The sequence below is a fragment of the Rhinoraja longicauda genome, chromosome 21 (genome assembly GCF_053455715.1).
Source record: "Rhinoraja longicauda isolate Sanriku21f chromosome 21, sRhiLon1.1, whole genome shotgun sequence".
In the NCBI taxonomy this organism is placed as follows: Eukaryota; Metazoa; Chordata; class Chondrichthyes; order Rajiformes; family Arhynchobatidae; genus Rhinoraja; species Rhinoraja longicauda.
In genome coordinates, this window is record NC_135973.1 from 6,831,360 (window position 1) to 6,856,693 (window position 25,334).

General features: G+C 46.6%; 2 protein-coding genes across 2 annotated transcripts in view; one reads left to right on the forward strand and one right to left on the reverse strand.

The window, feature by feature from the left end:
- Nucleotides 1–3,579: 3,579 nt before the first annotated feature.
- Nucleotides 3,580–14,974, reverse strand: LOC144604215 (methionine-R-sulfoxide reductase B1-like). The gene is made up of 4 exons (XM_078418428.1): nt 14,777–14,974; nt 7,713–7,855; nt 6,509–6,624; nt 3,580–4,769 (listed from the first exon to the last, which is right to left on the reverse strand). Exons 1-4 carry the CDS (start codon nt 14,958–14,960, stop codon nt 4,748–4,750), a joined length of 465 nt encoding a protein of 154 aa, XP_078274554.1. The 5' UTR covers nt 14,961–14,974; the 3' UTR covers nt 3,580–4,747.
- Nucleotides 14,975–16,483: 1,509 nt separating this feature from the next.
- The window catches only part of tex2l (testis expressed 2, like), a 68,161-nt gene continuing 59,310 nt past the window's right edge, over nt 16,484–25,334 (forward strand). Inside the window, exons 1-3 of the mRNA XM_078417671.1 lie at nt 16,484–16,618; nt 16,706–16,783; nt 17,088–17,195. The gene's annotated coding sequence lies outside the window, so the exon portion shown is untranslated. The remainder of the gene's footprint in view (nt 16,619–16,705; nt 16,784–17,087; nt 17,196–25,334) is intronic.

The window sequence follows — 25,334 nt, forward strand, 5'->3', positions numbered from 1 at the left end:
GTGAGGTCACGTGGGGCGCGGGGCGGCGACGTCACCTTGTCCCATATTTGGGAGTGAGAAAGTTGGCAACCCTATTTGTGGGATAATAGGCCTCCCTAAATTGCCCCTAGTGTGTAGAGAGTGGATGAGAAAATGGGATCCCATATGTGGGATAACATAACATAGCTACGTTCTAACATAGAACGTGGGATAGCACGTTTACCCGTTGGCTGGGCTCGGTGGGCCAAAGGGCCTGTTTCCATGCCGCATCTCTAAACTAAACTAAACAATTACTTTGGAAACATCATTGGCATCTTGTTCGTTCCACAGACAAGCTCGACGATTCATTCAGTGAAGTATAAACTGCGCTTTGTGATCTGGAATTTAATTCTGCTTTTTAATGTCAGGAAAGAATCACGCATTGTTTGGTCCAGGGTGGGGCAGGAACAAGATGTTTTCGCAGGCACAATGACAGCTGTAAGAGGAAGGAACAGGCTGGAGAGTTACATGGGGCAAGATTTCGGAGATGGGCTTTGAAGGTGGAACAGAGAATCGGGCCAACAAAGGACAATAACAATTGGTGTGATGTTAACTGGGATAGTGCAGAAACAAGTTAAAGTGCAAGCACCTTGCTCTTTATGTATGTCTGATTTATGCGTTTTTGAAATAACACACTTGCTCTTTTAATACCAAATGTTGATTTATGAACTGGTATTTTTTGAATAAAAGCACCCAAATTTACTGCTGACAACGTAGTCTCACATACATGTTTAATCTACGTGTGTTTTTGAATTACGCACTGCTTTTCAAGCACGTAACCCCTGCATAAAACGCGAGGTGCCTGTATGTGGAAGGAGAGTGACGGAGGGTCAGGGAAGAGTTATTGGAGAAAGTAAAGTTGACACTAAACACTTACAGATACTAAACCAGTCACAGATTAGTTTAAGAAAATAACTGCAGATGCTGGTACAAATCGAAGGTATTTATTCACAAAATGCTGGAGTAACTCAGCAGGTCAGGCAGCATCTCGGGAGAGAAGGAATGGGTGACGTTTCAGGTCGAGACCCTTCAGACTGATGTCAGGGGGGCGGGACAAAGGAAGGATATAGGTGGAGACAGGAAGACAGAGGGAGAACTGGGAAGGGGGAGGGGAAGAGAGGGATAGAGGAACTATCTAAAGTTGGAGAAGTCAATGTTCATACCGCTGGGCTGTAAGCTGTCCAAGCGAAATATGAGGTGCTGTTCCTCCAATTTCCGGTGGGCCTCACTATGGCACTGGAGGAGGCCCATGACAGAAAGGTCAGACTGGGAGTGGGAGGGGGAGTTGAAGTGCTCAGACACTGGGAGATCAGGTTGGTTAAGGCGGACTGAGTGAAGGTGTTGAGCGAAACGATCGCCGAGCCTGCGTTTGGTTTCGCCGATGTCCGCGTTGGCCAAACTGGTCTCCCGGTGGCCGAGCACTTCAACTCCCCCTCCCATTCCCAGTCTGACCTTTCTCCCTCTATCTTCCTGTCTCCACCTATATCCTTCCTTTGTTCCGCCCCCCTGACATCAGTCTGAAGAAGGGTCTCGACCCGAAACGTCACCCATTCCTTCTCTCCTGAGATGCTGCCTGACCTGCTGACTTACTCCAGCATTTTGTGAATAAATACCACAGATTAGTTTAGTTTAGAGATACAGCGCGGAAACAGGCCCTTTGGCCCTTACACGAGCACTATCCTACACACTAGTGACATTTTTCAAAATTTACCGAATTAACCTACAAACCCTGTACATCTTCGGAGTGTGGGGGAAACTGGAGCACCTGGGAAAACTCAAGTGATCATGGGGAGAATGTGCAAACTCCACACAGACAGCGCCCGAGGTCAGGATCGAACCCGGGACTCTGGCGCTGCAAGGCAGCAACTCTACCGCTGCTCCACCTCGCCGCTCATAAGTTTAACTTTCTAGGATTCTACAAATGGTTGGAAGTGAAGTGGATCTTCCATTTATTGTGCACTGCTTTTCTTTAACAATCTTACATTTATATGAAGTTGTTCCATCAACCTTTCATTTTCCAATTACACTAGTCTCAGAGTTTGCCACTCTGAGACTATTACTGGGGATAATTTTATTCTAATTCACCAGGTGGGTACAATGTCAGTTTTACATTCCAGTTTAACATCTAACGTCTGAAGAAGGGTCTCGACCCGAAACGTCACCCATTCCTTCTCTCCCGAGATGCTGCTTGACCTGCTGAGTTACTCCAGCATTTTGTGAATAACATCTATTGACGTGGGTGGAAAACTCTCGTGACGTTTAATTAAAAAGAGACACTTTCGTTCCTTTCTCCCGCACAAACTAAAAAACCTCTTCACTTTCGCCTTTCTATAAAAACCCTTCTTTCCTTAATTTTAAAAGGATTTTGCCCTGATAGGGATCATCTCATTTTAATTTCAAGTACATTTTGCCAAGACTCAACAAAAAGTTTTACTTCAATGGAATATTTGATGGCAAAACATAGGCGCCTGTACATACTGTGCTGTAAGGTGGTTAAACAACCCCAGTTCCCGTGTTCACAGGCTCTGTCTAACAGGAGTCTCTCCGCAGAATGGAACAGATGACAAAAGATTTAACACTGTGTAGACACGTAGAATTTCAGTAGATGGAAGTACTTCACTTATTGCCATTTAAAGAGAATAAAGAACGTAAAATTATATTCGAGTTTAAACGCGATGACAATATCTGTTCTTAATCTTTTGTTATTTTTTAAAAAGAAATTAACCTGTTTGGTGTTTTGATTCTGTAACTCCTATAAGTTTTAAAACAATGAAAAAGAACTACTTCTGTACAACACTACCACCAAGTGGCCATATACAATACTGCATCCTTTTTAGTAATACTGTATTGCAGCCTATGAGGCTCTGATCAAGTGGATTAAATCACTTAGAACCTGTCGTGTCCACATCAGTGCACTTTCCCTGTTTGTGGCTGAGTTTTGCTGCAACAGTATTTCACCCGGAGACTCAGCATCCACATGAATTTGTACAAACCCTTCAGATAATCACAAAGTTATCACTTATCATTCTAGCGAAAGTAGCAAATTGCAGCCAAACGTTACAATAATGAAAAGTTCCTTTTATAAGGGTTTAATGGTATTTCTCCTCCTTTTCCCTCACTACCACATTGTGTATTGATCACGTTGTATGAACAATGTTCCCAATATTTCTAAAATAATTTTATTTTTGGGATAACATAGAACATGTTTATGATGCAGAAACACTGGTGGTTTTGCTTAGTGTCTAGTTTTTCAAGAAAGGAAAAATGTTCCCATTCACATTAACAGAAGCTGGTACTTTCTTTTTGTTCTGGAATTAGCATGAACTGAGGAGCCGCACTGGGACTGAGATTCTATCCTAGCTCGATGCCACAGGAGCCATTGAATTATTCGCCAAATCATTAGGCAAATGCTTCCTCGTATTTCCATTGATGAGAATAGAGAAAATTCGTTGCGTTTCTGCAACTTAAAAGGGACACATACATTATTTAAAAAGAACGCAATGAACAGAAATTGAACAGTAAGATTCAAAATATTTTTATTTTTGAAAATTATTTTGTACATTATGCCTTTAAAGTATAACCATTTTAATCCAAGGAAATATACAGTGCTCAAAGGATCAGTGAAAAGGAAAGCCTCAACTTCTAATTTCTCAATCTCTCTCCCACAATCAGCCCACCTCCCAATTGTTTTAAAACTTAAACTCAGAGCACAATCATTCAGTGTTTATTTTGTACATTGATGTGAACTAGCTTGGGAGGGAGATTGTGAAATCAGGAAGAAAGAAATGTCACGAGGCGCATGAAATAATACCTGATGACTAATTATGGGCAAACTGATAACTCTTTTGAGATCAGGTTGCTAATGCCATCAATCAAGAGTCTAATCCAAAGAGTCTCTCCTTCTTATTCTTGCTTGATTGCGAGAAATTATACCAAATTTAGCCACCACACCCAGATCGATGCAGAATCATGCTCCCCTCTCAATTACTGAGAATTACCAGTTTCCTTCCAAATACATATCTTACAATACACACCCACGCCAATGATAGATTGAAGTATGTGATTGTAGCATTCTGTATGCTTTAAAAAATTTAATATCACACGGCCACTGTTTGCTCAAGATTACAGGTAGCTTGCTTTAACTGATAGTCACTTAAATATATCAACTTTTCTTGACATACCTGTGTGACTCAAAATGGATTTGAACAAAAGATTAAGACTGAGATACAAGAAACGGCTGATGCTGGAACCTTGAGCAAAACACAAAGTACTGGATTAACTCAGAGTTGAGGCAGCATCTCCAGAGGACATGGATAGGCGTCGTTTCGGGTTGGGACCCTTCTTCAGAGTCTGAAACGTCATCTGTCCATTCCTTCTGCAATTGGTGCCTGACCCACTGAATTTCTCCAAAAGATTAACTGTTTTCTAGTGCAAATTCCACGCTTGTTTTGACTGATATCATCAAAAATAAAGTGATCTGACTACAAGTTTTTACAAATATCTTAAGACAGAGTGGGTATTTTTGTCAGGATAATCATGCAAGTTTCTATTTCCAGGACATTCAAGAAGGTTTATCCAGAAAACTTCATATAATGACTAACCAACAAAAATACAGATGTACGGAAGCCTTTGTTGGAGTTTTCCAAGAGATCTAATTCGGAGTTGCATGGCATTTTCAGACAAACTGCAACTTCCAACCAATAAAAAGCCAGTTCCAAGCTCGTATGATTTATCCACTAGAGTTCCTTTGACTGCAAATGAAAAAGAAGAATTACATTTTTTGCATATTAACAGCCTTTCACTTATATTGGTCTATTGACATTTAAACGCGTATCTCACAATCAATTATATATTACAATAAATGTACTAAATGTTTCAGATTTATTATTGTCACTTTGGGTATAGCAAGAAAATATTTTCCAAATAGTTTTACATTTTTTAATTTGAATTTGAACATTGTACAGATTTTTTTTTTTAATGCTAACAAGTCAAATATTTTTTTATTCTTTTTCTTCCAAAACGTATAGAGAAAAATTCTTGATGAATGAAGTGTCTCAACCCGAAACGTCACCCATTCCTTCTATTCAGAGATGCTGCCTGTCCTGCTGAGTTACTCCAGCATTTTGTGCCCATCGTCTTGCATATCTCCTCCACCTTGAGACCCTGCAAATCTTCCTCTCATCTTGCCAGTGGCCCTTCAGTTCTGCCGATTCCTCACACAAATTAAGCCTCAACTAGTACGGGTGTCAAAGCGGTTATGGGGAGAAGGCAGAAGAATGGGGCTAAGAGGAAAAGGTAGACCAGCCACAATTGAATGGCGGAGTAGACTCAATGGGTCGAATGCTATCCCTGACGGCTAGGCCTTTTTTTCCTTACCCCACAATGCTACAACACACAATAGCAATGGTGATGGGCACACAACACTTTGCATCAACAAGCCCATAACCAAAATAGCCGCCTTGTGATTTTTTTTAAAACCATGTCTCCTCGACACCAATGAAGCTGCCATCGGAGACATGTTGTTAAGTTGCACAGTGTCCAGAGAAGATTTATGAGGATGTTGCCAGGACTTGAGAGCCTGAGCTATCGGCAGAGGTTGGGGAGGCTAGGACTTTTATTCCCTGGAGCGCAGGAGGATGAGGAGTGATCACAAAGAGGTGTACAAGAACATGAGGGGAGTAGACAGGGTGGATGCGCAGTCCCTTTTACCCAGAGTAGGGGCATCAAGAACCGGAGGACATTGGTTTAAGGTGAGAGGAAAAAGATTTAATAGGAACACGCGAGGCAACGTTTTCCACACAGAGGGTGGTGGGTATATGGACCAAACTGCCAGAGGAGGTAACTGTGGCAGGTACGATAACAATATTTAAAAGACATTTAGACAGGAACATGGATAGGAAAGATTTAGAGGGATATGGGCTAAATTCAGGAAGGTGGGACTAGTGTACAGGGGCCATTTTGGTCAGCATGGGCAAGTTGAGCCAAAAGGTCTGTTTCCATGCTGCAGGATTCATTTTTTGGCTCAGATTCACTCAGACAGAAAATTGATAAAGCACATTAGTTTTTCGTGTATTTTGTTTCCTATTGTAGGTTTGAGTGAAACAATTCAGGTACACTTGATTCAATTTTATAAAAACCCGGTTTTGCAGTTTAATCAAGATGTGTGGGTCAAGTTTTTAAAAAAAAGAGGGTAATAGGTGCCTGGAACGCGATGACGGGGGGGTAGTGGTGCCAGATACAATAAAGGCATTGAAGAGGCTTTTAGATAGGCACTTGGGTATGCAGGGAATAGAGGGATATGAATCACATGCAGGCAGAGGAGATTAGTTTATCGTGGCATCATGTTCAGCAGAGAACTTGTGGGTCAAAGGGCTTACTGCTTTATATGTAAAAAAAGTAGTGAGAGAAAATTTGAAAATACACCCATGAGATGTTTGATTACTTCAGAAATAGCAAGCTGTTGGAAGCTGAATAGCCACAATGCACAGACCTCTCAGGGACAAACTTCATCGAGTTGCTGAATATTCAGAAACGCGACTGGCCTGCATTGGGACCATCGTCGAGGAATTCATGACCAAGGCCATTCCCACACTTTCCACAAGACACCTGAAACAACAGATTATCATTGTAATCAAACACCTTGTTCATAATGAACCCAATCAGACCCACGTGAAGACAGTGCATTTGCCAAAAAATACATTTTATTTCATCGCCATGAAGCTTGAAAGTACTGTTCATTGATCTGTATGTGTTTGGTGGAGTCTTGAGATAGTAAAAAGACTCTCATATTTGATAGATAGACATAATGTGCTGGAGTAACTTAGCAGGTTAAAGCAGCATCTCTGGAGAAAATGGATAGGTGACGTTTCAGGTCGGGACCCTTCTTCAGACTGAAGACCTGAAACGTCACATATCCATTTTCTCCAGATTCTGCCCGACACATTGAGTTACTTCAGCACTTTATATTTCTCTTGGATGTAAACCAGCATCTGCAGTTCATTTTTATCTCATGGTCCATTCATTTATGGGTTGTATATTTCTAAATTATATGTTCTCTGCCTGCACTCCCAACCCTCTGCCTATTTTTGAAAGTAATTAATAGACAAATTGCAGCTTGATTAGAGTTCGGGCACGGTGTCCATTTAAAAAGCTTCATTTAAGATGTGTGGGGGGGGGGGGGGGAAGTTTTGTTACACACAGAGTGGTGGGTACCTGGAACACATTGTCAGAAGACAGATACGATAGCGGTGTTTAAGAGGCCTTAGAAAGGCACATGGATATATATGCCGGGAATGGAGGGATATGGATCAGATGAGATTAGTTAAACAACATCATATTCGGCATGGGCATTGTGGGCTGAAGGGCCTGTTTCTGTGCTGTTCTGTTCTATGAGTACTGTGGAGTATCAGAGCACTGCTCATATTTTACTGCCAAAGCAATGACATTAGTACAAACAAGGAACTGCAGATGCTGATTTACAAAAAAAGACAAAATGCTGGAGTAAGTCAGCAGGTCAGGCAGCATCCATGGGGAACATTAAAAAAAATGGCGTTTCAGGTGGGGACCCTTTATCAGGCCTTTACTTCCTGACCCGCCGACTTACTCCAGCACTTTGTGTCTTTTAATGTCAAACATTAGTATATACACACAAAACTGTTCACATTTTTCAATTTATTATCGTGTTGTCACCCCACCTTTAGTGCATGTTTGCCATCCTTTTTTTTGGACACACTATCTGGATGAATGGTCTTGGTAAAAGCAGGCCACGGTGAAGAATGGTCATATTTAGCATGACTTGAAAACAATTCGTGCCCGCACTTTGAGCAGACGTATATACCTGCATTGAAATAAAATAAAGTTGAAAGAGGCCTTCACCCACAGCCAATGTAAATGGGTAACTAGTACAAAACATTAAAAATAAAAAGGTTTTTCTCACAAACCCAGAATGTTGCAAAATCTTTTATCTAGAATCCAACTGAAGCACCAAATTTATGTGTGTAGTTGATTCCATTTCAATAGAGGTGTAGGGAAAAAAATGCAGATGATGGTATAAATCAAAAGTAGACACATTAGCTCCAAAGGGACGGCGGTGAGTAAGGTGGGCCTAAAATTGTTGCACTATCGGGTACTGTTTCGGCTGTACTTCAGGAACAATCAAACAAACAAACGAGTTTTAGTATATAGAAGATGATTAAAATCCATACAATTCCTGGAATGTATTGCAGCAATTTGGCAAAAGCAACTGCAAAACCTCAATGAGACCTTCTGGTTATACACGATCATGCCTTGGATGTACAGATTTTGCAACATTGACAATGTAACAGTCGGCAATTGGCTTCATCGCATTGAAGCTGACAGCATTACCGAAACATACAATGATAATATGGTCATTTAGAATGAAAATAAAATAAGAAAAAACTGCAGATACTGGAAATCTAAAGTAAAGACAGAAAATTCTGGAAACACTCAGCAGGTTGGGCAGCCAATGCGGAAAGAGAAACAGTTAACATTTCAGGGTCAAAGATCTTTTGTCGGGGAAAGAGATAAAAATGGTCGCTGTGTGGATGGAGGAGAGGGATGGGTGAACCAAACGGAATATCCGTGGTAAGGAAGAGCAAGGATTGCCAAGGGGCTAAATTGTAGGGACACTCCCTGAGTTAATAGCGATTCGGGAAGTTCGTGGGAGCAGTTCGCGAGGCGCCTCAAACACAGCTTAATGTGGTGTTAAGCGTCGGGTTGCGGGATATGCCCAGTAAGCCAGGCTTGCTAAGGGAGGAAAAACTGAGCCAATATCACAGATAGAGTGACGTACAGCAAACAAGGTCAGTTCTGACATGGACAGAGGAAGTGAATTGAAGCTGTTGATATAGCTAACGCATCTAAATAGCTAATCAAATAAATAGCGAGCATTTATTTCAAGGGCTAGAATACAAACACAGGGATATAATGCCGAGGCTCTAAAAGGCCACATTTGGAGTATTGTGAGCAATTTTGGGCACCATATCTGAGGAAGGATGTGCTTGCTCTGGAGAGGGTCAGGGGAGGTTTACAAGAATGATCCAAGAAATTATTGGGTTAACATGTGGAGCATTTGACGACATTAGGCTGGAGTTTAGAAGAATGAGGGGGACCTCATTGAAACGTACAGAATAGTGAAAGGCTTGGATAGAGTGGATGTGGAGAGGATGTTTCCACTAGTGGCAGAGTCTAGGACTGGAAGTCATAGCCTCAGTATTAACGGACGTTCTTTTAGGAAGGAGATGAGGAGGAATTTCTTTAGTCAGTGTGGTGAATCTGTGGAATTCTTTGCCACAGAAGGCTGTGGAGGCCAAGTCAATGGATATTTTTAACGCAGAGATAGATAGATTCTTGATTAGTACAGGTGTCAGGGGTTATGGGGAGAAGGCAGGAGAATGGGGTTAGGAGAGATAGATCAGGCATGATTGAATGGCAGAGTAGACTTAATGGGTTGAATGGCCTATTTCTGTTCCTTATCACATGACCTTATGAATCAAGACGGTTGGACTTGGACGTTGTTGTCACTACCCTGCCCCTTCATAGTATGGTGAAGTCTTGTATTAGTTATGAACAATGATCTAATTGTCTTACAATAGTTATTTCAAAATTCCAGTTTATAACTTGTAACCTTTAATTCATATTTCAGCTTCCAGGGTTGCCTAATGTGCCTATTGCTTAAAGGTTGGAGCATTCTTTTCCTTGCGTAAGAGCATGAAATGTGACATAACCTGCTCCATGACACCACAGATTAATATGTCAGGAAAAATCACGACCGAATAATATTATCAGGGATGGGGAAACTGATGGCACAGAGACTTCATAACTCTCTAAGCATCTTTTACTGGTTCTGGTTGATTACTGCACAAAAACCTCACTTGCATTTTTTTTAGATTTAGATTTTTAGATTTAGAGATACAGCGCAGAAACAGGCCCTTCGGCCCACCGGATCTGCGCCGCCCAGCGATCCCCGCACATTAACACTATCCTACACACACTAGGGACAATTTTTACATATTACCCAGTCAATTAACCTACAAACCTGTACGTCTTTGGAGTGTGGGAGGAAACCGAAGATCTCGGAGAAAACCCACAGGGAGAACGTACAAACTCCGTACAGACAGCGCCCGTAGTCAGGATCGAACCTGAGTCTCCGGTGCTGCATTTGCTGTAGGGCAGCAACTCTACCGCTGCGCCACTGCGCCGCCCATCAAGGTGAAGATTGTAATGAATTGGTTATCAAGGTGAATGTTGTAATGAATGCTGTTTATCATCATTAAATGTATCAAACTGTCATTCCTTCATTATCATTGGATAAAAATCATTACAGTTGCAGTCTAACAGCTCACTGACAGTTTGGTGAAGGAGATAGATAGACAATGAAAGTTGGCTTTGCTAGTATGCCCACGATCCAAGAATGTATCATTTCACAAATTGCCTCAAAATCTGTAGAGTTGCTGCTTTACAGCGAATGCCGGAGACTCAGGTTCGATCCTGACTACGGGTGCTGCACTGTAAGGAGTTTGTACGTTCTCCCCGTGACCTGCGTGGGTTTTCTCCGAGATCTTCGGTTTCCTCCCACACTCCAAAGACGTACAGGTATGTAGGTTAATTGGCTGGGTAAATGTAAAAAAAAAAAAATTGTCCCTAGTGGGTGTAGGATAGTGTTAATGTACGGGGATCGTTGGGCGGCACGGACTTGGTGGGCCGAAAAGGCCTGTTTCCGGCTGTATATATATGATATGATGATATGATATGATAGTCTGAAGAAGGGTCTCGACCCGAAATGTCACCCATTCCTTCTCTCCAGAGATGCTGCCTGTCCTGCTGAGTTACTCCAGCATTTTGTGTCTATTTTCATTTGTAGTTGATGGACTAGCTCAGATACCCTGCTGCATCCCATCTCACTCCAACCTCCTGCATAACATTTGAAATGGAAGCAAAAAAAAGCGTCCATTCCCTCCCACAGAAACTGCCCAACCCACTGAGTTGCACCACAACTTTGTGTCTTGCTCAAAAGTAATGCTGTCGAGTCAACTCTTGTGTTAACATGCGATTCTGCAAGGAACCACACGACAAACTTGCCACTGCCTTGTCACAGCCACCCCTACCCCTCTTACCCCAAACCAACCCCCTACCCCAGCCCCCTACCCAACCCCCCAAACCCACCACTTACCCCAGCCCCCACCATCAACCCCAACCCCGTCCCAACCCCAGCCCCCACCCTCAACCCCAACCCCCTGTCCCAACCCCAACCCTCAACCCCAACCCCCTGTCCCAACCTCAACCCCCACCCTCAACCCCCTGTCCCAACCCCAACCCTCAACCCCTGTCCCAACCCTCAACCCCCTGTCCTAACCCCCACCCTCAACCCCCTGTCCCAACCCCCAACCCAACCTCAACCCCAACCCCCAACTTCAACCCCCTGTCCAACCTCAACCCCCAACCTCAGCCCCAACCCCCACCCTCAACCCCCTGTCCAACCTCAACCCCCAACCCCCTGTCCCAACCCCAATCCCCTGTCCTAACCCCAACCCCCTGATCCAACCCCCACCCTCAACCCCCTGTCCCAACCCCAACCCCCACCCTCAACCCCCTGTCCCAACCCCAATCCCCTGTCCCAACCCCCTGTCCCAACCCCAACCTCCTGTCCCAACCCCAACCTCCTGTCCCAACCCCAACCCCCACCCTCAACCCCCTGTCCCAACCCCAATCCCCTGTCCCAACCCCAACCCCCTGTCCCAACCCCAATCCCCTGTCCCAACCCCAACCCCCTGTCCCAACCCCAATCCCCTGTCCTAACCCCAACCCCCTGATCCAACCCCCACCCTCAACCCCCTGTCCCAACCCCAACCCCCACCCTCAACCCCCTGTCCCAACCCCAATCCCCTGTCCCAACCCCCTGTCCCAACCCCAACCTCCTGTCCCAATCCCAACCTCCTGTCCCAACCCCAACCCCCACCCTCAACCCCCTGTCCCAACCCCAATCCCCTGTCCCAACCCCAACCCCCTGTCCCAACCCCAATCCCCTGTCCCAACCCCAACCCCCTGTCCCAACCCCAATCCCCTGTCCCAACCCCAATCCCCTGTCCCAACCCCAACCCCCTGTCCCAATCCCCTGTCCCAACCCCAACCCCCTGTCCCAATCCCCTGTCCCAACCCCAATCCCCTGTCCCAACCCCAACCCCCTGTCCCAACCCCAACCCCCTGTCCCAACCCCAATCCCCTGTCCCAACCCCAACCCCCTGTCCCAACCCCAATCCCCTGTCCCAACCCCAACCCCCTATCCCAACCCCAACCCCAATCCCCTGCCCCAACCCCAACCCCCTGTCCCAACCCCAATCCCCTGTCCCAACCCCAATCCCCTGTCCCAACCCCAACCCCCTGTCCCAACCCCAATCCCCTGTCCCAACCCCAACCCCGTCCCCTGTCCCAACCCCCTGTCCCAACCCCAACCCCCTGTCCCAACCCCAATCCCCTGTCCCAACCCCAATCCCCTGTCCCAACCCCAACCCCCTGTCCCAACCCTGTCCCAACCCCCTGTCCCAATCCCCTGTCCCAACCCCAATCCCCTGTCCCAACCCCCTGTCCCAACCCCAACCCCCTGTCCCAACCCCAATCCCCTGTCCCAACCCCAACCCCCTGTCCCAACCCCAACCCCCTGTCCCAACCCCAACCCCCTGTCCCAACCCCAACCCCCTGTCCCAACCCCAACCCCCTGTCCCAACCCCCTGTCCCAACCCCAACCCCCTGTCCCAACCCCAATCCCCTGTCCCAACCCCAACCCCCTGTCCCAACCCCAACCCCAACCCCCTGTCCCAACCCCAACCCCCTGTCCCAACCCCAACCCCCTGTCCCAACCCCAACCCCCTGTCCCAACCCCAATCCCCTGTCCCAACCCCCTGTCCCTGTCCCAACCCCCTGTCCCAACCCCAACCCCCTGTCCCAACCCCAACCCCCTGTCCCAACCCCAACCCCCTGTCCCAACCCCAATCCCCTGTCCCAACCCCCTGTCCCTGTCCCAACCCCCTGTCCCAACCCCAACCCCCTGTCCCAACCCCAACCCCCTGTCCCAACCCCAACCCCCTGTCCCAACCCCCTGTCCCAACCCCAACCCCAATCCCCTGCCCCAACCCCAACCCCCTGTCCCAACCCCCTGTCCCAACCCCAACCCCCTGTCCCAACCCCCTGTCCCAACCCCAACCCCCTGTCCCAACCCCCTGTCCCAACCCCAACCCCAATCCCCTGCCCCAACCCCCTGCCCCAACCCCAACCCCCTGTCCCAACCCCAACCCCCTGTCCCAACCCCCTGTCCCAACCCCAACCCCCTGTCCCAACCCCAACCCCCTGTCCCAACCCCAACCCCCTGTCCCAACCCCCTGTCCCAACCCCAACCCCCTGTCCCAACCCCAACCCCCTGTCCCAACCCCCTGTCCCAACCCCAACCCCCTGTCCCAACCCCAACCCCCTGTCCCAACCCCAACCCCCTGTCCCAACCCCCTGTCCCAACCCCAACCCCCTGTCCCAACCCCAACCCCCTGTCCCAACCCCCTGTCCCAACCCCAACCCCCTGTCCCAACCCCAACCCCCTGTCCCAACCCCCTGTCCCAACCCCAACCCCCTGTCCCAACCCCCTGTCCCAACCCCAACCCCCTGTCCCAACCCCAACCCCCTGTCCCAACCCCAACCCCCTGTCCCAACCCCCTGTCCCAACCCCAACCCCAATCCCCTGCCCCAACCCCCTGCCCCAACCCCAACCCCCTGTCCCAACCCCAACCCCCTGTCCCAACCCCCTGTCCCAACCCCAACCCCCTGTCCCAACCCCAACCCCCTGTCCCAACCCCCTGTCCCAACCCCAACCCCCTGTCCCAACCCCAACCCCCTGTCCCAACCCCAACCCCCTGTCCCAACCCCCTGTCCCAACCCCAACCCCCTGTCCCAACCCCAACCCCCTGTCCCAACCCCAACCCCCTGTCCCAACCCCAACCCCCTGTCCCAACCCCAACCCCCTGTCCCAACCCCCTGTCCCAACCCCAACCCCCTGTCCCAACCCCCTGTCCCAACCCCAACCCCCTGTCCCAACCCCAACCCCCTGTCCCAACCCCAACCCCCTGTCCCAACCCCCTGTCCCAACCCCAACCCCCTGTCCCAACCCCAACCCCCTGTCCCAACCCCAACCCCCTGTCCCAACCCCAACCCCCTGTCCCAACCCCAACCCCCTGTCCCAACCCCAACCCCCTGTCCCAACCCCCTGTCCCAACCCCAACCCCCTGTCCCAACCCCAACCCCCTGTCCCAACCCCAACCCCCTGTCCCAACCCCAACCCCCTGTCCCAACCCCAACCCCCTGTCCCAACCCCAACCCCCTGTCCCAACCCCAACCCCCTGTCCCAACCCCAACCCCCTGTCCCAACCCCAACCCCCTGTCCCAACCCCAACCCCCTGTCCCAACCCCCTGTCCCAACCCCAACCCCCTGTCCCAACCCCCTGTCCCAACCCCAACCCCCTGTCCCAACCCCAACCCCCTGTCCCAACCCCCTGTCCCAACCCCCTGTCCCAACCCCAACCCCCTGTCCCAACCCCAACCCTCCCGGGGCAAAATGACTGTTGTGAGAGGAAAATAACGGGTGTGATAAATGAGGCCGATGTCCCGGTGGGGGTGGGGGGTGGGTGGGGGGGGAGGGGAGACGGAGAGTTCCCGAGGTTTCCCGGTGGCCGAGATCCCGGGCGAACCGTTGACTCACCGGGTTCAAAGTGACCCTTGTAGCGCTCCCCACCGACGAAGGTGCAGAAAGCCATGAGGCGGAGGAGGAGGAGGAGGAGGAGGAGGAGGAGGCGGCGGAAGATGAGCCGCGGCCACCGGTCGGTCCGTGGGTCGTTCCTGGCGTCGTTTGAAACCTCCACTCGGGACCTGGGCCTGAGGAGCATGCGCGGGTGCCGGCAGAGATCAGTGAGGCGCCGGCACTGACTAACGAGCATGCGCAGGAGCCGGCAGAGATCAGTGAAGTGCCGGCGCCGACAGAGGAGCATGCGCAGATACCGGCACTGAGACCACGACCGGGCCCACGGCACTTGATCACTGAGCATGCGCGGCTGCCGACAGTGGCGGTGAAATGCCGGCGCTGATCGTGATATTTGAGCAACGAGCATGCGCGGCTGCCGGCATTGAATCAGGAGCAAGGTACTGGATGGATAAGGTGGTCCATACCTGATGTCCTCATTCTCCCTTCTCCAATCATGCATGTGACCCTCACTAGCATCTCCTCGACATCCCGTAGCTCTGCTCTTGCTCCCCCTCCCCCCATTCGTAACAGGGACAGAGTCCCCCTTGTCCTCACCTTCCAACCCATCACATCAGCCCATAATCCTCTGACATTTGAGCCACCTCCAACGGGATCCCACCACTGGTCACATCTTCCCATCTCCACCCCTTTCCGCAGAGACCGTTCCCTCCGCAACTCCCTGGTCAACCCGTCCCCACTCAAACCACCCCTTCCCCAGGTACTTTCCACAGCAACTGTAGGAGATGTAACACCTGTCCCTTTACCTCCCCCCAAGGACTCCATCTGAAGATCCCGACAGTATTTTCAGGTGAGGCAGAGGTTCACTTGCACCTCCTCCAACCTCATCTACTGTATCCGCTGTTCCAGGTGTGGACTCGTATACATTGGCGAGACCAAGCGCAGGCTCGGCAATCATTTCACTGAACGCCTTTGTTCAGTCCACCTGAACCTAGCTGATCTCCTAGTCGCTAAATACTTTAACTCCCCTTTCCATTCCCACATTGACCTTTCTGTCCTGGGCCTCCTCCATTGTCAGAATGAGGTCCAGTGCAAATTGGAGGAACAGCACCTCAATTTTTGCTTGGGCAGCTTTACACCCCAACGGTATGAAGATTGACTTTTCTAACTTCAAGTAACCCATGCTTTCCCTCTCTCTCCATCCCTCCCCCTTCCCAGTTCTCTAACCAGTCTTACTGTCTCCGACTACATTTTATCTCTGTTTGCTTTGTTGTTACCTTCTCCCAGGTAACAATGGTCTATATGCTACATTTTCTTTGATCTCCATTCCCTTTGTCCTATTTTCACATCTTACACTTCCTTAACTATGTATCTCCCTCTCCCTTGACATCAGTCTGAAGAAGGGTCTCGACCCGAAACGTCACCCATTCCTTCTCTCCTGAGATGCTGCCTGACCAGCTGAGTTACTCCAGCATTTTGTGATACCTTCGATTTGTACCAGCATCTGCAGTTATTTTCCTACACAGTCTGAAGAAGGGCCGCGTCCCAAAATGTCACCCATTCCTTCTCTCCAGTGATGCTGCCTGTCCCGCTGAGTTACTCCTGCAGTTTGTGTCTATCTTCCTGCGTATCTCCTCCACCTTCAGTTTATACCAGCATCTGCAGTTCTTTCCTACACCTCTTTAAAGTGCGGTTGGCTTCTATTAGAAAACAAAATGCTGCATTTCACAAGACACTAGAGACTGGAACAAGGAAATGATGAGTGAAACATTCCGGTAATAAAAGTAGCAGTGGTAATAGAAATTAATATTTGGAAAGGCTTCTGAGAGAGCAAATCTGCAAAAAGTAAGTCTCTCCTGGAAATGTGTGTTGGCAGATCTCACCGTTGACAATTCCAGCTCATTGTCTTTGTTCTTCCTGTTTTATTTGAAGGAAATCAAATGATGGAATCGGGGAAAGCAGCGTGACACTTTAGGGACAATACAGGGGGTCAAAGGAGCTGGTGATGAGGTACGTCCTGCTTTCTCAACATACAGTTGGAAACTCTTGTGTTTTTGAATGATATTCCTGAGGGAAGCACGTGGAGTGCAAAGGATGGAAAGTGGGAGTATCGTCAGGAAGATAATCCACTTTGTGTGTTTTTGGGGTTATGTAATTTTAATGCCTATTTAATGCTTTTATTGTTGGACTGTGTTTTTGGGGGTTTTGGGGTTGTGTAATTTTAATGCCTATTTAATGCTTTTATTGTTGGACTGTGGGTGACTGAATTTCGTCCAATATTGGATGACAAATAAAGCTATCTTGAATCTTGAAGGTAATTCCCTGACAATAATTGGATAGATAAGAAAGGAACATGGTAATACCCCACAATTCCAAAGTGCCTTTTTCTCTGGAGAGATGTTAAAGAGATGCGCCATGAAAGGTAAGATCTTACAAAGGTATTTAAAATCATGAGGGGAATAGATATGGTTATTGCACGGAGCCATTTATCCAAAGGTGGGGTATCAAGAACCAAAGGACATAGGTTTAAGGTGAGGGGGGATAGATTTAATAGGAACCCAGCTGAGCTGGCGGTTGTATGGAACGAGCTGCCAAAGGGGTAGTTGTGGCGCGCATGATAACAATATGAGTGGGTACATAAATAGTAAAGGTTTCGAGAAAAGTACAATACTTGAGTGGGTACATAAATAGTAAAGGTTTAGAGAAATATATGGGCCAAATGTGAGCAAATGGGGCAAGATTACATGGGGAAAGTTGGACAAGTTGGGCTGAAGGGCATGTTTACTTGCTGTATGTCTTTGTGTTGGAGGAGGAACATTGTTATACACTTTATCAAAGAACAAATATAAATGTCTGCATTTATTTCATAGCTTCCATTATATCAGGAAGTCCCGTAGCACAATAAAAACATTGTCCTGTGCTAAAGTATGGGAAATTTGGTGGCCATTTGTATGCGGCAGGCTTTAACAGACAGCACCGTGATGTTGGCCAGATCGTCTGTATTGGAGATGGTGGTTGAGTAATAAAAATCCTCAGGGATAATGCCCCAGCTCTTTGATATGTAGCCGTGGATATTTTACATCCGTGCAAGAGAGGAGGTGTCGCCTGAACTTAACATCATGGAAACAATCCGTGTTGACAACATCTACCTCCCTACGTTTGTCAATCTCCTTGGACACTTAGAAATAACTTTTCCCAGTGAAGGGCAGCACAGTGGCGCAGCGGTAGAGTTGCTGCCTTACAGCGCCAGCGACCCGGGTTCGATCCTGACTACGGGTGCTGTCTGTAAGCAGTTTGTACGTTCTCCCCGTGACCTGCATGGGTTTTCCCCCGGGATCTCCGGTTTCCTCCCACACTCCAAAGACGTACAGGTTTGTAGGCTAATTGGCCTGGTTTAATTATAAATTGTACCTAGTGTGTGTAGGATAGCGTTAGTGTGCGGGGATCGCTGGTCGGCGCGGACTCGGTGGGCCGAAATGCCTGTTTCCGCGCTGTATCTCTAAACTGAACTAAGTACAACTGAAAAGGATTCTACAAACACTCACAGAGTTAAGTGTTTTTTTAAATTCTATCAATCTGTGCTGAATTCAAGCTCAACTGAACAAAACAGAATGAGACAGATTAAACAATGGCCTTCATATGTCAATAGACAATAGGTGCAGGAGTAGGCCATTCGGCCCTTCGAGCCAGCAGCCTTTCAGGACTGGTTGCAAGCTGGGGTTGTGTAGGGCTTTAAGATGAATCAGGTTGTTGTTCAGTCGTGACACAGACCCAGAGACCAGTAGAATGGTCATAGCTTGAAAGTGAACTGGCATTTTGCAATAACATTTAGTTGCGTTTATTATCACGTGTACAGTGAAAAGCTTTTTTGTGCGTGCTATCCAGTCAGCAGAAAAACTACACATGGTTACAATCGAGCCATTCACTGTGCAGATAGAGGATAAAGTGAATAATAGGGTGGTCAAGAAGGTTTTTGTTACATTTTACTTCATTGGTCTGGGTACTGCGTAGAGAAGTTGTGACGTTATGTTACAGTTGTACAAGACTTGGTGAAGCCGCATTTGGAGTATTGTGTTCAATTTTGGTCATACACCCATAGGAAGTATGCCATTAATCAGAAAAGAGTGCAGAGAAGAATAACGAGGATGTTGCCAGAACTTAAGGGTCTGAGCTATCGGGGGACAATGGACATGGGAGGATTTTATTCCTCAGAGTGCATGAGGCTGAGGTGTGATCTTACAGAGGTGTACAAAATCATGAGGAAAATTGAGAGGGTGAATGCAGTCTTTTACATAAGGTAGGGGAATCAGTAACTAGAGGACATAGGTTGAAGGAGAGATGGGATAGATTTCATAGGAACCTGACAGGCAACTTTTTCACTCAGAAGGTGATGGGTATATGGAATGAGCTGCCAGAGGAGGTAGTTGAGACAAGTACATTAACAACATTTGAATTGAATTGAATAAATTTTATTAGCCAAGTTTGTGCACATACAAGAAATTTGCTTTGGTGCTTTGCTCGCAAGTAACAACACGACATACAATAAACAATTAAGAATAAAACATTATAATGAACACATGTGAAGAATGAAATAAAATACCAGAGCAAAAGGAGGCTACAGACTGCATTTTAAAGATAATTGGACAGGTACATGGATAGGAAAGGTTTGGAGAGATATCAGCAAAATGCAGACTAATGGGACTAGTTTAGATGGGCTATCTTGCTTGGCATGGGCGAGTTGGTCTGAAAGTCCTGTTTTCCCATGCTCTATGACTCCAAGGCCACTGAACCATGTTTAGATTACAAAGCTGTTGGACAATATATTAAGATTACAACAGGCATCAATAATATTTGGAAATACCTCAAACTTTTGATTCATTTGCAGATTCATTGCAAATCGAGAGAGCTGTCCTTTCAGTCCATGTGAATGAAAAAAATAATTGAAGCTAATCCATTGTGTTTAGGGTGGGTTCGAATCCCATCCTCGCCGTGAGCTGGTGTGACGTTTGGCGGAGCTGGTTTTGGGGCGGCACAGCGGTAGAGTTGCTGCCTTACAGCGCCGGAGACCCAGGTTCAATCCAGGTTCGAAAAAGTTACCCCTCAGATTCCTTTTAAATCTTTTCCCCTTTGCCTTAAACCTATGTCCTCTGGTCCTCGATTCACCTACTCTGAGCAAGAGACTCTGTGCATCTACCCGATCTATTCCTCTCATGATTTTATACACAGATGTACCATCCAGCAATCTTAATCATGCTGAAAGAAGCATGAAGAAGAGAACAGTGAATGAAAATAATTGCTTTCGGAATAACGATTGATATTTTGAGGCCAAGTCTTTATACTTCATGGATTTTGCAGACTAAACAACTTAATCTTTTCTTTAGCTTACTGCATTAATCAGTAACTAAAGCTGAAGTAAACTTCTGGATTTCACTAAATGCTTTGAAAATAGAAAGTCTAAGGAATAGAGTACAACATAAAATAGGTTTAGTGTCAGAATATAACTAGAACCCAACAATTACTATTGCCAATGGTGGCAGATTTAATGGGTAGAAATTCATATTTGATTGGATATATTTAGTGCTGGTGACCAAAGAATAATTTCTCACCAGAGAGCTTGTATAGCATTCTTTCGCTGCTATTTTAACATTTATTAATATCTTCAATAGAGAACCAGGCAAAGAAATGTCAAATTATACATTGAATTCTCCAATTTTAGGTAACTACCTCACTCCCCCCCCCCCCCCCCCCCCTCATTCCTGGGTCACCAGTGTGAAGCCATTTCACACACTAACCTTCCCCCTTCTCTTCCTCCCATCTTTATCCCTTCCTCTGGCTTCACATTTCACCCTTCTTCTCCCCTTATCTGATGCCCTTTTGTCCCCTTTACATCACTAACCTTAGTCCACCTATCTGCCAATCAACCCACCCCACCTATCACTCACCAGGCTTTGTCTTCTCCCCCCAACCTCTATTGCAGCCCCGCGCTACAATCAGCCTGAAGAAGGGTCCTGACCCGGAATGTCACCTATGGCCACTGTGGCTTAGCGATAGAGCTATGGCCTTACAGCGTCAGAGACCCGGGTTCGATCCTGGCTGTGGGTGCTGTCTGCACAGAGTTTGTACCTGCGTGGGTTTTCTCCAGGATCTTCGGTTTCCTCACACACACCAAAGACACACAGGTTTGTAGGTTAAGGTTAATTGGCTTAGTACAATTGTAAATTGTCCCGAGTGTGTGTAGGATAGTGTTCGTGTGCGGGGATCACTGGTCGCCATGGACTCGGTGGGCTGAAGGCCCTGAGTCGGTGATGTATCTCTAAACTAAAATAACCTAAACTATCTATTCCCTCCAGAGATGCTGCCTGACCCGCTGAGGTATTCCAGCATCTGCAGTTCCTTGTGTCTTCAACTTCTAAATGATGTACTCATTCGACATCGTTGCTAACATTAATTCCGAAGTCCCTGAATCTGGAGGTGTGCGCTTTCACACTTCTGTACCTTTTGCCTGATGGGGGAGGGGGAGAAGAGGGAGTGGCCAGGATGCGACTTGATTATGCTGCTGGCCTTGCCGAGGCAGCGTGGGGTATAAATGGAGTCAATAGAAGGGAGGTTGGTTTGTGTGATTGTCTGGGCTGCGTCCACAATTCGCTGCAATTTCTTGCGGTCTTAGACGGAGCTGTTCCCAAACCAAGCTGTGATGCATCCTGGTAAAATACTTTCTACGGGGACATCTATGGAAGTTGGTGAGAGTTGTAGTCGACGTGTCAAACTTCCGAAGCCTTCGAAGGAAGTAGAAGCGTTGGTGTGCTTTCTCGGTCTCTGCTCCAACATGAGTGGTCCAGAATTGTTGGTGATATTGACTCCAAGGAATTTGAAGATTTCAACCATCTCTACTTCGGCACCGACAATGGAACCGTATGTGTATCGCTCCGCTTCCTGAAGTTGATCACTACCTCCTTTGTCTTGCTGACATTGAGAGAAAGGTTCGTTGATGGCTGTAAATTGCTGCTAGACCTAGGTGAGTGGTAACATCTTGGAGAGTTGATGGGAATGTGGGGAGATAAAAATGGCATTTGTGTTAAATGAGTGTTTGATGGTAAACTCAGTGGGCCAGTGTACCTTTACTATGCTGCGTGACTCTGAGACTCTAGCATAGCAAAGGACATAATCGTATAAACGTGCCCTTCATGCCAGCTCTTCCACTAAATGATAGCTGGTGGCGCAGCGGTAGAGTTGGGGCCCTTACAGCGCTGGAGACCCGGGTTTGATCCCGACTACGGGTGCTGTCTGTACGGAGTTTGCACGTTCTCCCTGTGACTCCATGGGTTTTCTCCAGGTGCTCTAGTTTCCTCCCACATTTCAACGACATGCAGGTTTGTAGGTTATTTGCCTTCTATAAATTGTCCCTAGTGTGTAGGATAGAATTAATGTGCCACTGATCGGCGTGGACTTGGTGGGCCGAAGGGCCTGTTTCCACACCGTATCTTTAAACTAAGCTGAACCTTCACTTCATACACAAAAATCTATGTATCAAAAGATCTCTGTCCTTTAGTACTTTGTACTCCATTTTTTAGCCACTTGATATGCTCTTTCCTTCACTCCAGTACAATATTTACTTGTTTTGGACATCTATCATTCTTTGGTCGATCATGTTTTATTAGGGAGCACTGCCAACATTTTTACTCTTGTAATAAAAAAATAATGTTAGAGCAATTCTTACCTTACAGAACATAAGTAATATCTAAACTGAAGAAAAAAAATCATCAGATGCCATAGGGTAGTGACATAATTTTATTCAGTGTGCCTATAATTTAAATAAAATCATCCTCTATGGAAATAAAACCCAAACCTAAATATATCATTCTACATCATTAATGTTTTCCTTTATCATTTGTAACTTGTTAAACAGCTGGTGTGGACATTTGGTTACAGATTTAATTATCAAAGGTTTCTGTTCAATAACCAGTTGCACAGGGATTTCTACAAAATCAGATCAACGCAGAGGGTTTAAAGGGGGATTAGAGGATCTACATCGCACTGTACGTTATCACTGTTTTTTGCACATTTGGGACTAAAGTTTGAAATCAGCACAGATTGATAGATTAAAAAACCACTTAACTCTTTGAGTGGTTGTAGAATCCTTTCCAGTTGAACTTAGTTCAGTTTAGAGATACAGCGGGGAAAGAGGGTCCGCACCGACCAGCGATCCCCGCACACTAACACTATCCTCCGCACGCTGGGGACGATTTACAATTATACCCAGCCAATTAACCTACAAACCTGTACGTCTTTGGAGTGTGGGAGCAAACCGAAGATCTCTGAGAAAACCCACGCGGGTCACGGGGAGAACGTACAAACTCCGTACAGGCAGCACCCGTGGTCGGGATCGAACCCGGGACTCTATCGCTATGCCTCCGTGCTGCCCTTGTTCCGTTTGGAAAGTAAAATACTGTGTGCAAAAAGATTCTGTAGCCTGTCAAATGATTTCCGAAAACAATTGCCTCAACCGCACAATGAATGCATCTTCACTATCCCGCTTCACGTTGTCTGAGTGGCCTGATCTGTGTGTTCATCATAGCCTTGAAGTCAGCCTTGGTTTAATGGCAGCACTCTCACCCCACTTGAGACTTAAGGACATTACAGGAAAATTCAGCATCCTTTGGTGCATCTGGCAGGGGCCAGACTGGCAGGCTTTCTAGACTGAAGGACACTCTAGACTGGAGTAACTCTGCAGGTCAGGCAGCACCTCTGGGGAACATGGATAGGTGATGTTTCAGGTCAACACCCTTCTTGTGTCCTTTTGTATGTTAACCAGCATTTTGTTCAGGAAGCCGCATATTTCACTTGAGAAAGCCAAGTACAACACTTGATGTGAAGTCACTGTAGAAAATGCAACGGCCAATTTGTGCCCGGATAAGTCACATAAACAGCAATGACATAATGAGCAAGCAATTTGTTTCTTTTCGTTTAGTTTAGTGTAGAGACACAGCAGGGAAACTGGCCTTCGGTCCACCGAGTCCACACCGACCAGCGATCCCTACACATTAACACTATCCCACATTAGGGGCATTTTTTATTAACATTTATACCAAGTCAATTAACTTACAAACCTCTACGTCTTTGGAGTGTGGGAGGAAACCGAGGTTCTCGGAGAAAACCCACGCAGGTCATGGGAAGAACGTACAAACTCCGTACAGACAGCATCCCTAGCCAGGATCGAACCTGGGTCTCTGGCGCTCTAAGCGCTGAAAGGCAGCAACTCTACCGTTGCGCCACTGTGCTGCCAGTATTTTGGATACAAGGATCTGCAGATGCTAGCTTACAATATAAAAACCCTCTTAACTCTTCCCCGTCCCCCCCATCCTTTCTCCCCCATGCTCCAACTGAACTCGCACCAATTTCTCCCCTCTCTCCCATTCCATTCCTTCCTCTAGCTTCACAATTCGCAACTCCAATCCTTTTGACTCAATCCTTCCGTCTTTTCATCTCTGGCTTTTGTCCACCATCTACCTATCAACCCCCCTCCCCCCCCCCCCCCCTTCAATTGTATCAAGCTATTAATTGCCAGGCTTTGTCCTGCCCCTCCTCTCTTCCAGCTTTCTTCCCCCTCCCCACCCATACAATCAATGTGAAGAAGCCTCCTGACCCGAAACGTAATCTATCCATGTGCTCCAGAGACGCTGCCTGACCCGCTGAGTTACTCCAGCACTTTGTGCCCATCTTTGGTAGAAACCAGTATCTGCAGTCTTTTTTTAAATTATATGTCCTCCATGACCAAGATGCCCCACCTAAGCTAGCTTTGTTATGTTCATAGTACACTGTTTCTTTTCGCTGATGTTAATTGAAGGATATTAAATTAATTTGGTTTCTAGGTCAAAATGTCACAAGTGAAAAATTCACCGTAAGGCATGTCACAAGAGATCAACTAATAATACATGTACATGTTCCTTTCTGCACTTGGTGAAAAGATCTAAAGAGTAGATCTGTGAATCTTCTATGAAAATCGTTTATTCCAAGCAGTCACCATTACTGCTTATGCTTTTTAATAGTCAATATGAACTATATTACCAGGGCCTTTTAAGCCTCTGTTCATCATTGGTACATTAGTGCTTCATCAATACCAGATCTGATCAATATCAGATGCATCAAATATAGCAGTTTATTTCATATTTAATCCCAACCTGTTCTTCGAACAAGACATTCATCAATGGTCCAAAAAGCTGGTGGCAGCTTATTTAATAACTAAGCTGTATTTTCCAGTTGATCAGTTGAAAATGTAAAATCCCTCTTTTTATTTTTATTCTCCAAATTGCAATTAACATCGGGCTGCAACCGTTCGTCTGAATGCCAATTGATGCAATTTTTTCATCTTGGATGTCAAAGATCTGCGATCTACTGCATGTTAATGGAGTATAATGCAATTGGGATGCGACATATTTTGTGAAAAGGTCTAACATGTCCATTCCGATTTTGCATACATGACATAGATCGATTGAAAGATACAGCATGAAAACAGGCACTTCAACCCAAAGAGTCGATGCTGACCTTCGATCACCCATTCGCA